The following is a 13,085-nucleotide window of genomic DNA, read 5'->3' as shown; positions in this document are numbered from 1 at the left end:
ATATATCAAGTTCGGCCCTTAAGGCATGGCGTACTTGAGCTGTGACGGTACAATCCGATGGCCACAAGTCTGTCCAGGTGGACTCCCAAAACGCCATAGAGCCAAAGAAAAAGGATGAGTGCTGGGATGGATGTCATGCACAACTGTACCCATGTCTAGCATATAGTCACATTTCCTCATGAAGACCCATTATCGGGTTCTGTCAGTCTTGTCCTTTCACGCCAGAAGTAAATGATTGCTTAAACCATTCGTGTTGCCTCTAGACCCAGCGAGACATAGGAAGCACTAATGGGACTCCTTGATTGCCACCTTACCCAAGAAGGTAACCTACATCCACAGCCGTAACGGCGCTGTGCCTTCAATCAGGTCCACTATCGGCTGCTCGAGCATCCGTCATGCCCTCTCAGCACGGCTGTGATTCGAGTACACCACCGGGGCTTCGACCTCTCGAAAACAGCTTTGGCTGGAATTTATTCAATCATATGCTATAGCAAGGACAAGCGGATTGCTGAGCATGGATTTCAGGCCTATCAAGAGGCCCTACGACGTACTTTCATACGGCCGGGGATTGTGGTAGTAAGTGATTTGGTTGACATGCAGCAGTGAGGGTAGCATCAAGACGGAGATATCGACCTCTTTGAGAAAATGTGTGACACACACTCTCTCCCTTGTCATGGTCTATAGCAGAGCTGATTGGACTGATCTGTCGAGTCTTGCAAATGACCTGAAAATAGGGGCAAAAGAAGTCGCTGGCTTCGGGTAGCCGTTCCGATTGCTCAGGGCAATTCTAGAATCGAACTCGATGCAAATCTTCAATAGGACAGATTGCCTTCCCATCTTAAGGATATGGATGAACATACCACTGCTGACGCACCGGGAACGTTGAGATAGGTTTGACGACCAAATGTGGGTTCTAGGGTTAACTAAGTGGAGCGTCGGCTCGGATCTCCCTAGTGGAGAGTGCACGGTGCTAAATGGCAAAACAAACGTCTTCTTCAGCGGAGATCATACCCACTATGTCAATGGACGGAGGATAAAGTGAGACATAAGTTTGAGTGTTTTGACTTTGGCCCATCTAGTTACCGGATATACATAGCTTGGTGGGCTGAAAGACCTTAGGCGGCACGTCTAAATACACATGTCTTCGCTTCAAAAACAGAAAAGTGATAGACCACACCTTGACCCGTAAAGCATGAATACGTCTGTAAGGAGTGGCTGGGGACAATGTTTTCATTCTTACTGCTATTTCTTATCAGTAGCTGGGTCCTTACTATGATATTCCTTTTTTAAGGAGTCTACTATCGGGCCCTGTGTAGCGAGCACAAATAATGTGGACAAGGTACGGAGCACTAGAAATTGGAATGGGAGTACATGATTCATTACGCGGCCGTTGACATCAGATCCTATGAGGAATGATCGGACAGTCATAGCCATCCTGGACGATATCATTAGCCGGGATCCAGATTTCAGAACTCAAAACACGTGCCTGCATTAGCCCTACTTCTAAAAGCATTATATATATATATATAATTGGTCAAGCTTGTCAACCAATGGGATCAATGAATGAATTATGTCGTTGACCTGTTTTACTTCTGCTTGTCGGATTCCTGTTTAAGTACCGACACTATCAGGCTATCACGAGAAGAGCCATCTAGTGATCGGTCAACTGGTATCCACGATCTCCTTCTTTGCCTTTCTTACACTTTCTATCATGACTTCTGATGTACACAGCATCGCAGTGCTTATCATAAATCAGATCAGGTTTTGTTTTCCTTGATGTGGATATCCTACTATCAGTCCCAAGAATGCTGACCGATTTACATGATGTTGCGTGTCACTCTACTCACCTTCATTTGGCCTACTCCGAGGTAAGTGATTGTAAGGGATACTTATTGCTGGCAAGGAAGCGTGCATCATGACTCACCAATTATGAGATTCTTATTCACGACGCTCAAAGACGGGTCACCGAGAGTTTATTACCAGCATCATACTCCAGTGGCAACTTTGGTTGCAAAAAAAAGGATCCGAACAGGAGAAACAGACCTAGCAATGTAAACACAGTAACTAGCATGTGAAATGAGGATGAGATAATTATTCGTAATCTGGAATCAGTTACAACCAGTCATTAGTAACCCCTCTCAAGGCAACGTTCCGTGTCTGATGGGCTGACCATGGATCAGATAGTCACTTGTCCGTTTAACATGATGTTCCCTGTATTCAGAGGAGCGTAGGTACACTAAAGTCTGCTCAGATTCCCACTACAGTTACTCACCGATATGTCTTTTCCCCTCTTTCACTCAAACGGAATCTAGTCGGCCGATAGGGTCATACATGGAAACATTTGTAGATTTTCATTTTTTTCATCATTCTCATGGGCCATCTAGACCACTCCGACAGTAAGCATCGAAATAATACGGAACTCAGTTTTCCATGTATATGAGAATCCTTAGCATTTGGCCCTATCGGCCACCAGCGTTACATACAATATTGCAAAGGGCTACTCTCCCGGTCCTGGTGTCACCATACATCCTCGACGATGTCGTACGTAGTGGGGGTATGAAATATATAGATTTCATCCAATAGGTGACTGATAACTGTTGCTCTATTCATCATACTACCTTGATTTTCGTGCAAAATACTCTGGCCTGTGCGGCTTTTACCGATGTTGAGTCATGTTGACTTGGCTCAATAAATCAATATGGCATGGAAGACTGATCTGAAGACACTGCTAACAATTTGAGACTACAAGGCTACGAGGCAAGATGACAGATCTGTTTTATTACCGCATTAGTGAACTGGGATGATGTTTATACATAGGTCTAGGCTTCTATCCATAGAATGAAGGGTCATGACGTACATCAGGATATTTCAAGAGAGTCTAGACGTAGCTGAGTCATAACAAATACAGCAGACATACGTATATAGAAGCCATTAATCTGTCTTCTTGTACGGCTAGTAGGCTAATTGCATGTGACAGATCTATCGAAGCAAGCGGACTCCTCACATCAGTGACTTGATATGTTTAACCGTCAAGATGATGCATGATACTCATAACTTGTCCTGTATAAAACATTTTGTACTCGCTATTAAGTACGTATTCTTTTCCTGTCTTCTTGTTTTTACACACCTCATGACTGCATGGTTGCGGTTGAGGCTGAGTAAGTCAGGGTCGGAACTCCCGTGGATTTTTCGCACTTCTTTCTACCGTGCTCGTATTGTTGAGACCGGAAGTGGCTTAATTGGGAAACGACAATTCTACGGCTCTAGAACCCCTATCAATGATCAGAGCTGTGCCTGAGCGTGGTTTCGTACCACCGGAAGCCTTTTAAGGTGCAGCCGGTAGTAGTACGCTACTCTTGAACCTGGATCTGCATCAGAAGCTAAGGAAGTTAAGTTATTGCTCGTCCCGCGTCAGATACTAAGGTATATGTTCCTTCAAAGGCCAAGATCATGCTAATAACCGGCTGTGCAATACTGGGCATCGTTGCTCGGATGTGTCACATTGTGGGGTTTTCGCGCAAACATCATATAACTAGCTATGTAGTCATTTTCGTCCCAGATACGAGATAAAACACCTGCAGATTGCGTGTGTGAGGGCAAAAGCCATATCACTTCAAAATGCCGAGTAGTGGTCTAGACCTTGAGGTACATTGAGAGCCAGAGACTCACCTGAGGGATTGGAATACTTAGAGTAATGCTTGTCATTTATGAACTCGAGAGGGGTGTCAGTGTATTCGTCCAACCTAGGCTCCGGGCGAATTTAGGCAAAAATTTCTGACCTTCCCTCCCAAGCCTAATCAGACGTGCAGGGTATTGAATGCTGGCTGCATCGAGAAAGATAATGGAAGACCTACCCTCAAGAGAGAGAAACGGAGAGTAATGAGGGCCTCCATGATGAAAATCGGCAGTTTGCCCTATACTCCGGACTGAGTTTTATTTTTCATTTTGACAACAAGTTAACATAAAGTTGTCATTATAGGCTAATGAACGAGGAACAAAGAATCAAAAAAGATTATGCAAGTGGAATGTTAAATTATGATTCGTTGGATTGGGTGGCACGGTCTGGCCCAGAAGTTTTATATTGCATAGCCTTAACAGCCCTAATTCGATATAGGGTCCTGAAATCAATTCCAAATCAACATCAGGGTTCAAACGGATCTCATCCCACGAGGCCCTGCCAGAGCATGATCAATATAACTCCGACCAGAAGTAGAAGGGGGCCCGCGCGAAATCAAACCACTTTTCTTTGGTATCAGTTCCGAACTTCCGATGCTATGGACCGGGTAGGGAAGGTCTCCAGGTTTTCCACGGCTGGGATGAAACAAATATTTTGGTATTAACTAGACTGATCCGCTGTGTTGGTACGTGCGACTATGAGTATCGACAAACCGTGCCGACTTCTTTCATGTATAATCCCGTGCTTCAGTATTCTCTAGCTGGGGACGGCAAGTCAAGGCTGACAAGGGAAGAATACAGACGTACGTTTGGGAGAATGCAAGTTGAAAGCAGTAAGTAGTTTTAGAGTGAACGCTAGCCGGCAAGCGGAAACCAACAAGATGAGGTATAGCATAAACGTGGAACATTTCAACGTACTTCGTGATTCATATAGCTGATTAGTGTATACATGCATGGGAGCCACAGTGTACGACCAGCAGGCGTTTCGCTTCCCCGGATGTACAATTTCTTGCTTAGCTTCATGCTAAAAGCCGACGGGTGCGCTATCCGCGGTTGCTGGCAGTAGTTAATCCTCTGCAGATTTACATACCATTGTACTACCTACCTCCATGTATCTGCAAAAAAATGTGAATAAGCGTTTGACTTCGGTAATTAAGGGGCTTTTTCCCGGATTATACACATCTCGGTTTGCAGAAAGCTCCATATCTTGTTTGTTGATGGCGAACTTGGGTGTTGTGTCCAGCCGTAGGATGTGTGAAATGAGAATGTCCTTGGATGTCTCACAAGTGCGTTAGAAAAGAAGAGAATTGTTCTTGACTAAATACATAGACGTAAAACAGAAAAACCATTACAGCGAGAGAGAGGATCTGAAGAGAGTAACCGTAAAGTATACATTCCTTGTATCGAAAAGTTGATACTGATAGCTCAATCCATAGCACTTGTACAAGCATTCGATTGGAAAGGAGCTACAGCATATGCTTACTGGTGGGCCACCGCAGGCATCAATTAGCCTTGGAAGCCTCCCAATTGTGGTTGCCTTACAGCAAACTCTGGGGTGCGTAGGCGTTATGCAAGGTGTTAGGGGGAGCTAGGCAGGCTTGCATTCCGATTCGCAAGCCCCATAACTCTACGAATAGAATAAGCAGGTACTACATCTCCTGCAGCAGCGTTTAACTGAATGCATGCATCGCAGCGCAGCATGAAGGACATAGATTCGACAACTGACGATTTTTTGACTGCCATTAATGTTGCACGAGCCCTTCATATTTTTTTTTCGCTATCGTCACTTTGGGCTGGGAAACCCGCGGAAATTGTTGACCATAGAATAACGCCAATAGCGTCTGAGCATTTTGAGAAGCTTGAAACAAAAATTAGGTGTCTAGCTCTAGCCGGAAAGATGTGTGTTCGTGGACTTATCCCCCTGATAGGTGCATAAACTCACTTTACTGGGTGCCCAACGTCACTCGAATATGGACATACTTACAACAAGTAAGAGGACAAAACTTCTTTCTTTTGGAACGGCACTGGCCATCATGATAGGCCTTGATAATGGGACACAAGAGAAGCCACTGTAATTCTTGGCCTAAACGCATGGTCTTGATACATTTCTTCATACCTCCGAGAGAACCGCCGTAAGTGAATTGGACGACTCTATTTCACATGATTCGAACTGAGTTATGCTGCTTAGTACAAAGCTGGCGACATGACAGACATCGGGCTCATATGGGTTGGAGGCCAGATATCCCTGTAATGTCGTACTCATGTTGTATCAGTATCAATTATTGAAGCAACCTATCGAATGGTGGCCAACAGTTGATTAAACTCACGAGCTATTTACCAAGGTTGTGGAACGATTCATCATCTACGCCTAGACCATTGAACTAATTACCCCCATGTGTTTATTCCTTGAATACGGAGGAATCGATATTGCCTATAGCCAGACAGGTAACCTTAGAAGGGGGTGGTGGAAAGTGACTCGCGGCCCGCTAGGCGCAGAGTATCGCCTGCACTCAGATTCAATATCCAAAAATGCTGATATGCTAATACTGCGATAGAAAACAAAAGAGTTCGAAAAGACATCATCATCGCTTTACTACATTCCACATAACCGTTGCAATATCACCGACTCCGATCCCAACAATGGAAGAACAAATACCGCACGCCCAACCCTAGAACCGATAGAAGGATAATGATAGACAATATAAGAATGAAAAAGGCCTTTGCAATGAGACAAGGACGTGCAACGTAATGCGCCTGGTAACCTGGTATCATATTGACCTGATGAAAAAGAGAAATAAATGGTCCGACAATAACTCCCGACTTATATTCAACTTAGGTCCCATTCTCATCTCCTTTCCACACGACTTAGAGCCCCTAGTATTAAACTGATATCCTCCTTTTGCTGTCTAGCTTGACGTGTCCGCAGCGCCATTTTCCGACTACCTTTGCTATCATCATCCTTATATGCGTTCTCCTTGCCCTGAGTATCGCTCTCGAGTATTCCATTCCTACTTGCAATTTGATTATCACGCTCTTCGAGGCGTTCGGAGCAGAATTTCAGCACCTGATGGGAAAGACGATCAGCTGTGGAGCGGTAAATGTCGATGTCATGCAACCCTGAAGCGAAGGCATCTAATGTCGGAGCCAGAGATGAAGTGATACGTGATAGTCGGCGAGAAACAGCGGCAGGTGGTAAAGGTGGAGTGGTCGTTGATGTAGGAAGTAATTTCTCCTCACTTGATCCTCCTTCACGGTGTATTCGAAGACCTTCGGGTGCAAGAGCAGTCATTATTGATCGTTGAGAAGGATCTAGTATCGATTCATCTATGACTGAAATGTTTTTTGAAGCAGCATTGTCTTTCGTTGTCTGCTCCCTAGGAGGTGAATCAAGTGCTGGTATTGGAGGTGGTCGTAGCAGCGCATTGAGCGCGTGCCTCTCATTTTGTAATCTGTGCGTAATTAGTACTGGAAGAAGAAATATGTAAACACAATTGAAAAATACTTACTTTCGTATTTGCTCCTCTAACTCTTTTATCTTCTCTGCATTCTGTACGTTCTTCGGATTCGGTTTCTTGACAATGACTGCAGGAGCTGGTGCATCTTCTCGGGCAAACCAATTGGTCAATTCGGATTTGTTCGAAAAATCCTGCAGTAACTCTTCTTGTATGACCCGGGCTAGAAGAAGTTAGAGTTTCCTTGTTGCCATTTTCAATATATGTACAAAAGACATACCTGCTAGTCTGGCGCTGTCGTCGTCAGACCGCGAACCTGAGGGTTTATCGTCCAATGCACGAGTAGCACACCACGTCATCAACTGTCTCATCCGGCGTGGTTCCGGCAGTCCATCGCTTGCGATGTGTTTATAAAATTCCGAGGTTGGAACCTCCTTGTGAGGTAGTGCTGCGCGAAGAGTGTCAGCCAAATTATCCATTTGCAACATAAAATTTCTTCGCATCTTGTGGAAGGATTTCGCACCGTTTGATGCCCCTGAGTCTATCAGAGAACTTGCTCTTCGCCCTCTCATTCCCAAACTGTTTCTTCTTTGCCCCTTTCCGCCACGTCCTTCTCTCATTTCTTTATTCCTTCGTATGACAGGTGTATCTGCTACAGGTAAAGCGATTGTCGAGGTAGCACCTTGAGAAAGCTCAGGCGACTGCAAACTGATATCAACGGATTTTCTTTTGGGGGGTCTGCCTGTTTTTGCTGGTTTTTCTATCGGAAATGGGGGTTCATCGTCGCGTTTTCGAGTTTGCTGCTTCGGGATTTCGACTTCCGATTCTAAAGAAACTCTTTTCTGCCGGCCTCTTGTGGCTTTGGTAGTCCTTGTGCTGGCTCTAGCAACCTCTAATGTCGCATCTTCGACCGATTGGAACGTCTGTGATTTCGGCGGACGTCCTCTTCGTGGTGAGTGTATGACTGGCTTATCTATTGTATCTTCATTCACAGCCGGTGCTGATTTCAATTTTTTGATCGTCGCTCGAGAAAATTGAAATCCACCAATGTCTTCATCGTACTCAGCTACATGAGCCGAAAATTCCTAAAATTAGTGATCACTCTCGCAACAATCCATCCGAGTACAGTTCAGTCGCAAAACTTACCGGCATTTCGTTTTGATGCATTCCGTGTGGGTCTCCCCTGTGCTGATTTCTGAGCAGCAGCACTTTCATCATGGCCATCATCCTTTGCATTCAAGCGCGAGCTGGCTCGTGTCCCTCTTCCCTTCTCGCCATTTACACGTGCTGACGACGACGACGCAGGTCGCCCCTGCGACGCCGCCATATCAATTACTTTCAGAGGTTCACGGCGCACTGTCCTTGTCAATGTTGCTGTCACGACCGTGGTGGTCATATCAGATGTTTCAAAGTGCAGCCGGCCAAACTTGATTGAATGAACCCGTTCTGAAACGATGAAATCCCCTGCGTAAGCTATTTCGGAACAGCATGCGCGAAATTTCGCAAATTCTCGTGAACGTCGTCAAGCCGTTGGTGTTGTCGTTGCTACCGTGTTTTCGCGATCGGGGTACTTCCTGAATTTCAGCGGATCTCTGATCCCTATGTCCCTCCTTGTCTCGATGCCAATTGTATCTTGTCTCGATGCTTTGTATGATGATCTATTTCACCTGCGTATGCCTCTGTTTTCGCAAAGCCGTTCTGCGCGCAGTTGTATTTTGCAGTTCGATGGAGATGAAGAACTTGGACTGGTTCGCGCTTCCGATGATAGACGCGCCCCGACCAAAAAGCCTTTTGATTCGGTGGCCGACCCCACCACCACAATTGGACGATTGATTGACCAAACTCACACAACTGGCGAAAAATCCGGCGGCCGTCGAAATGAAACAAAGTTGCAAACTGAATCCTATCGATTTTAGACGAGTGACTATGTCTCCTCTTGTCCTGCCCAACACGCGCCGTTGACCAAAACAACGCTGTGTGGGGGCAAGCTAAGCCTTTCCTGGCCTAGTGCGCATACTGTGACATTGACACGAGGTGACGAGGGGGAGTAACTTTTCTTTCTACAGGCAAGATCACATTGTGTTGCACTCGTTCATGCCACAATGTCGTATAATCATCGATTATTACAAATATATACCTATCTACTATTCCCAGCGCACGACAATCAACCCATGATCCTGCGATCGGCTTCCTCTTTCTCTTCCTGAGAGATCTCGTGCTCCTTTTGCCGTACGTCAGGCTCGAATTGAGGAACGTCTGGGCTGTGACCTATGGACATGCCCACACGAATCTGTCAACGGAGGATGTTGTTAGTAACGACTTCCATGTGTTATGCATTTTCGTCTTGATCGCACTTACCAGTGTTTCCAGTGCCCCTTTGGAATTATCAACTAGGTCACTATCAAAAAGGATTTTTCCCGGTTCGAAGAGCAGCACAACGGTACTACCACCAAATGCGAAATATCCTAGTTCCTCGGCACGAGTCACCTTCTCACCAGTCTTGCGAGTAATCACGGTGCTTCCAACCATCATGGCACCAACACATACGGCCATCACCCGACCATGACAGACAGAGTCTATGGGGACTAGTACTCGGACGTTCTCACCATAAACGTCGAGAGCCGAGCGGATAGCCATAGGGTTTACTGTGTAGTATTCACCTTCGATAGTCTTAGGAGTGCCCAGCACTCCGTCCACAGGTATATGGAAGCGATGATAGTCCTGGGGTGCAAGCCGGAATATGCCCAGAGCACCGTTCTTATACCGTGCGACATCCTCTGGATAAGCCTTGCCCAGCAAACGCTCGATAGAGAACTCCCGACCTTTGATCCAAATTTTGGTAGCATCTTCAATGCGGTCAAAGACCACGCTGCGACAATCAGCAGGAGAGACAACGATTTTCGGCTCGTCGGGAGCAGAACAAGGTCTTGCACCCGGCTTCAATTTACGATAGAAAAACTCATTAAATGTCTTGAAGTTTTCCACGGGTTCCAGGACCTCTGACATATCGAGTCGATGGAAGTTGATGAAGCTTTCAATCTGGCTAGCAGAAGCTGGATCGTCATATTTCTTCCCTTGTTTTATGCTAAGCGACTTAAGCATTTTCCGAACTGTTTTCGTCTATTTAGTGACAGCCTGGAATTTGTGGTTTGGTTCGGCTTACTTCTTTTCTTCTCCATGTCACGGCTTTTGATGCCCTTGTACAACAAGCGAATACCGAGCCGGACGTAGACACTCATTTTCTCCTCGTTTATTTGACCGGTGATGCGGTCTTGTACCAGAATATTCGCCGAATTGGCACCTAGTCGGTATCCTCCATATCCAATCTTAGTAACAACTTTGCTGTACCATTTGCGTTGTGCTTGGCTAGACGTAACGAAGCCGCCCATCACAAGGTTATCAACCTGTCTCCAGTCCTGACTAACGCATGTTGCAAGATGGGTGATAATGTCTGCGTCAGATCGCTTGCTCAGACGTGGCTGGTGGCATAGTGGACATTCTCCAATTTCAATGACATGCTCTTCACCCTGGTCATCGGCAAGGTCATCAGGTGCGAGTTCACCATATCCTGGGGAGGGCTGCTCCCCCTCCGGAAATTCGGACAAATCCAGCTGCTGTGGCTGATCGTTTGTACCCTCTGCATCAATCGTTTCGTCCGCGCCAGAAGAATTGTCTGGGCTACGGTCATCTGTTGAAGATAAAGAGCTTGGTACCAGATTGCGAAGCTTGGAGTCGATTCCACCAAAATTGTTTTTCTGTACCTTCTGAAGAGCATCTTCCAAACAGATCACAGCTTGGTCGTAGGTTAAATCGTTAACTTCACTAGATTCATTCTCAGCAGAGAACCTGCTGAAGAAACCATCGATCGTGGATTCTTTCAGAGTTGACCCAAGTGTATCGAGCATGGTAGTGAGCTCTATCTTACTAAGGCGACCACTGTCATCAGCGTCGTACTGCTTGAGCATAACCCTCCAAAACTGTTGGCGAAGTGCTTTATACGGCATGTATTTCGCTTTTATATAGAGCTCTGGAGAATACTTGTCTTCCCATCTTTCCTTGTTCTTCAACAAAAGTGGGATCGTGTATGTCTTGAGATCCTCGCCATCGGCAGAGCTCTGGGGTGGCGGAGTTGTCTCCTCCACCTTTGGTGGAATAACACTGGGGACGTCGAGGAGTGAACTGTTTGTCGTTTCAGAAGGGACGGAGGTGGGAGGTGTAGGTGGGGATTTATCAGAGCTAGATTGCGTGGTAATCAGCGAAGGGTTGGAGGATTGAGATACTAAAGTTGGTTTCGACGATTTGCTCAAGCTAGTTGCAGAGTTGGAGCGTGACATGGGCAGGCGAAAACGTGACTTCTGAGACTGCAACGGCGGCCTGGAAGGCTCCTGTAACTTGTAAAGGCCAGTCTCCGGATCGGCCTCTGGGGCAGCTGCAATCAAGGTCTGAAGTGGAAGCTCGGCGGTCGCGACAAGATCGTTCCCAGACAATTTATCGCGATCAACAACTGTGAATCTCATAGTATATGACTGTTCGTGTTTCATGACTTGAAAGACCATCTTTTCGTCATAAACGGGGTTCAAATTATGACGAACGACTCTCGTACGGAGTGTCTTTCGTCCCAGAGAGGTTACCACGAAAGGATCCATATCAAAGGAGGTCCGAGTGACTATATTTAAGGTCAGCTCCAAAATATCGTTCCAATGGCCCACACGATGAATAGCATTGCTTACCGTTTTTTTCTGGTGGAAGGTTAGTGATCTTATTGATTTCGAGGAAGATCACCCCTTGTACTCCATTCGAAGCACCGGAAAACTGATATGCTCGGGCCGCGAGAGATTTGCGTTTCAATCGTGCGATGCGCAGCCGGCGCCTTCGCTTTTCCACAATCTCGGGTTTGGTAGGGTCATCGGTTTCATCCGATGTCTCTTCGTCTTTGTCGTTATCATCCTGATCAGGTGCGGCTAGCGTTGTATCATCATCGTCTTCTTCCGCAGCGCACACGATGGATTTGAATTTTCGATAGGTATCTGCGGGACTTGCATTGGGATTAGCAGTGTCAAGGAGGGAAAACTGGATGAGAATCTCTCCAGAAACTATGTGCTCCTTCTTCTTCCCTCGTCTCCGTTTGGATTCTAGCGTATACCATGTAGGCTGAGACCGTGATTAGCTTCAGTTCCTGTCTCACTCCACAAGTGACGATTGAAATATACCTGATGTTGAGTTTCGCCTTCTGCAAAGATCTCCTCCAAGGGGATGTCGAATTCTCCCATATAGTCTCTTCCAAAGCGATCACGGTCCCAGCAGACACACTCCAAGAGAGGCACCCCGCTGATGGGTAGTTCAAACGTTACATTCCAATCGGGGTTTAGAGTCTTGCTGATAGTTGGAGTCGAGTCTCGAGCGCTTCCGAGGGAGACGACGAGGTACTTGCGCCGACGTCAGCCAAAGACAAAGTGTATAGGGCAAGGAAGTAAATCAAAGACTTACGGGATCACTTGTGCCTCCTCTATCCTTTGCTGCGAGGTTCCTTCCCTAATGATTGTTTTAGCAGGCTAGCTTGGCATCAGGTAGATCCCGATGGAGATCGAGCGGGAGGAGGTAACAACACTGGAGATCAGCCTACCTTGACCACATTGACCCTGAGTATTAACGTGGATTCCATTGGCGATCTCAACGGACTTGGATTCCGACTCTGCTGAATTGGAGTGGTGCTCTTGGAGCTGATAAAGCGCTGAAGTGGTAGGCGGACCATGGTCACCGAGTGAATGTGGGGTATACCTTATTATATAGGCGGTATAAGAGCAGGTCATAACAGAGATGACGACGTTGCAGGGACTAAATTAGCAAGTGAAAATCACTGATGGCCGAATACTGTGCTGTCTGTGCCGTGTAGTTTTGTGTGACAATCTGAGACTCTAATAGCGATGATGACTGATTGACTGGCCTGTAGTTGACGTG

The 13,085-nt window shown here is 46.3% G+C and overlaps 2 protein-coding genes across 4 annotated transcripts, besides 1 other annotated feature; both read right to left on the bottom strand.

The window, feature by feature from the left end:
• Positions 1-1,511: 1,511 nt before the first annotated feature.
• Positions 1,512-1,532: a sequence feature (AT_rich).
• A 4,643-nt stretch (positions 1,533-6,175) lies between these two features.
• On the bottom strand, positions 6,176-8,523 carry TSTA_027040 (Mis12-Mtw1 family protein; the record flags this gene model as incomplete). The annotated part of the gene is made up of 5 exons (XM_002479794.1): positions 6,176-7,124; positions 7,182-7,350; positions 7,408-7,575; positions 7,651-8,193; positions 8,274-8,523. The coding sequence occupies 5 exons, from the start codon at positions 8,521-8,523 to the stop codon at positions 6,521-6,523; spliced, it is 1,734 nt and encodes a 577-aa protein (XP_002479839.1). The 3' UTR covers positions 6,176-6,520.
• A 652-nt stretch (positions 8,524-9,175) lies between these two features.
• Positions 9,176-13,070, bottom strand: TSTA_027030 (phosphatidylserine decarboxylase Psd2, putative). Of its 3 annotated transcripts, XM_002479791.1 has the most exons (7): positions 12,751-13,070; positions 12,615-12,659; positions 12,338-12,553; positions 11,858-12,278; positions 10,291-11,793; positions 9,486-10,237; positions 9,176-9,417 (listed from the first exon to the last, which is right to left on the bottom strand). In XM_002479791.1, the coding sequence occupies exons 1-7, from the start codon at positions 12,877-12,879 to the stop codon at positions 9,292-9,294; spliced, it is 3,192 nt and encodes a 1,063-aa protein (XP_002479836.1). In that variant the 5' UTR covers positions 12,880-13,070; the 3' UTR covers positions 9,176-9,291. The 3 variants fall into 3 exon arrangements, with proteins under 3 accessions (XP_002479836.1, XP_002479838.1, XP_002479837.1); XM_002479793.1 differs by having other exon boundaries at positions 9,486-11,793; XM_002479792.1 differs by having other exon boundaries at positions 9,176-10,237.
• Positions 13,071-13,085: the final 15 nt, after the last annotated feature.

The sequence above is a fragment of the Talaromyces stipitatus genome, genomic scaffold, assembly GCF_000003125.1.
Source record: "Talaromyces stipitatus ATCC 10500 scf_1105507295541 genomic scaffold, whole genome shotgun sequence".
Taxonomy (NCBI): Eukaryota; Fungi; Ascomycota; class Eurotiomycetes; order Eurotiales; family Trichocomaceae; genus Talaromyces; species Talaromyces stipitatus.
Note: the sequence above shows the minus strand (reverse complement) of the source record. Positions and strands in the feature narration are given on the sequence as shown.

What these genes read in the sequence shown, in the direction of transcription:
- TSTA_027030 (XM_002479791.1), bottom strand. Translation starts at nt 12,879, where the DNA reads ATGGTCCGCCTACCACTTCAGCGCTTTATCAGCTCCAAGAGCACCACT. An exon ending in GAGGAGGCACAAGTGATCCC is followed by an intron (nt 12,554 to 12,614) that starts GTAAGTCTTTGA and finishes CGTCGGCGCAAG; the next exon opens with TACCTCGTCGTCTCCCTCGG. An exon ending in AAGGGGCACTGGAAACACTG is followed by an intron (nt 9,418 to 9,485) that starts GTAAGTGCGATC and finishes CTCCGTTGACAG; the next exon opens with ATTCGTGTGGGCATGTCCAT.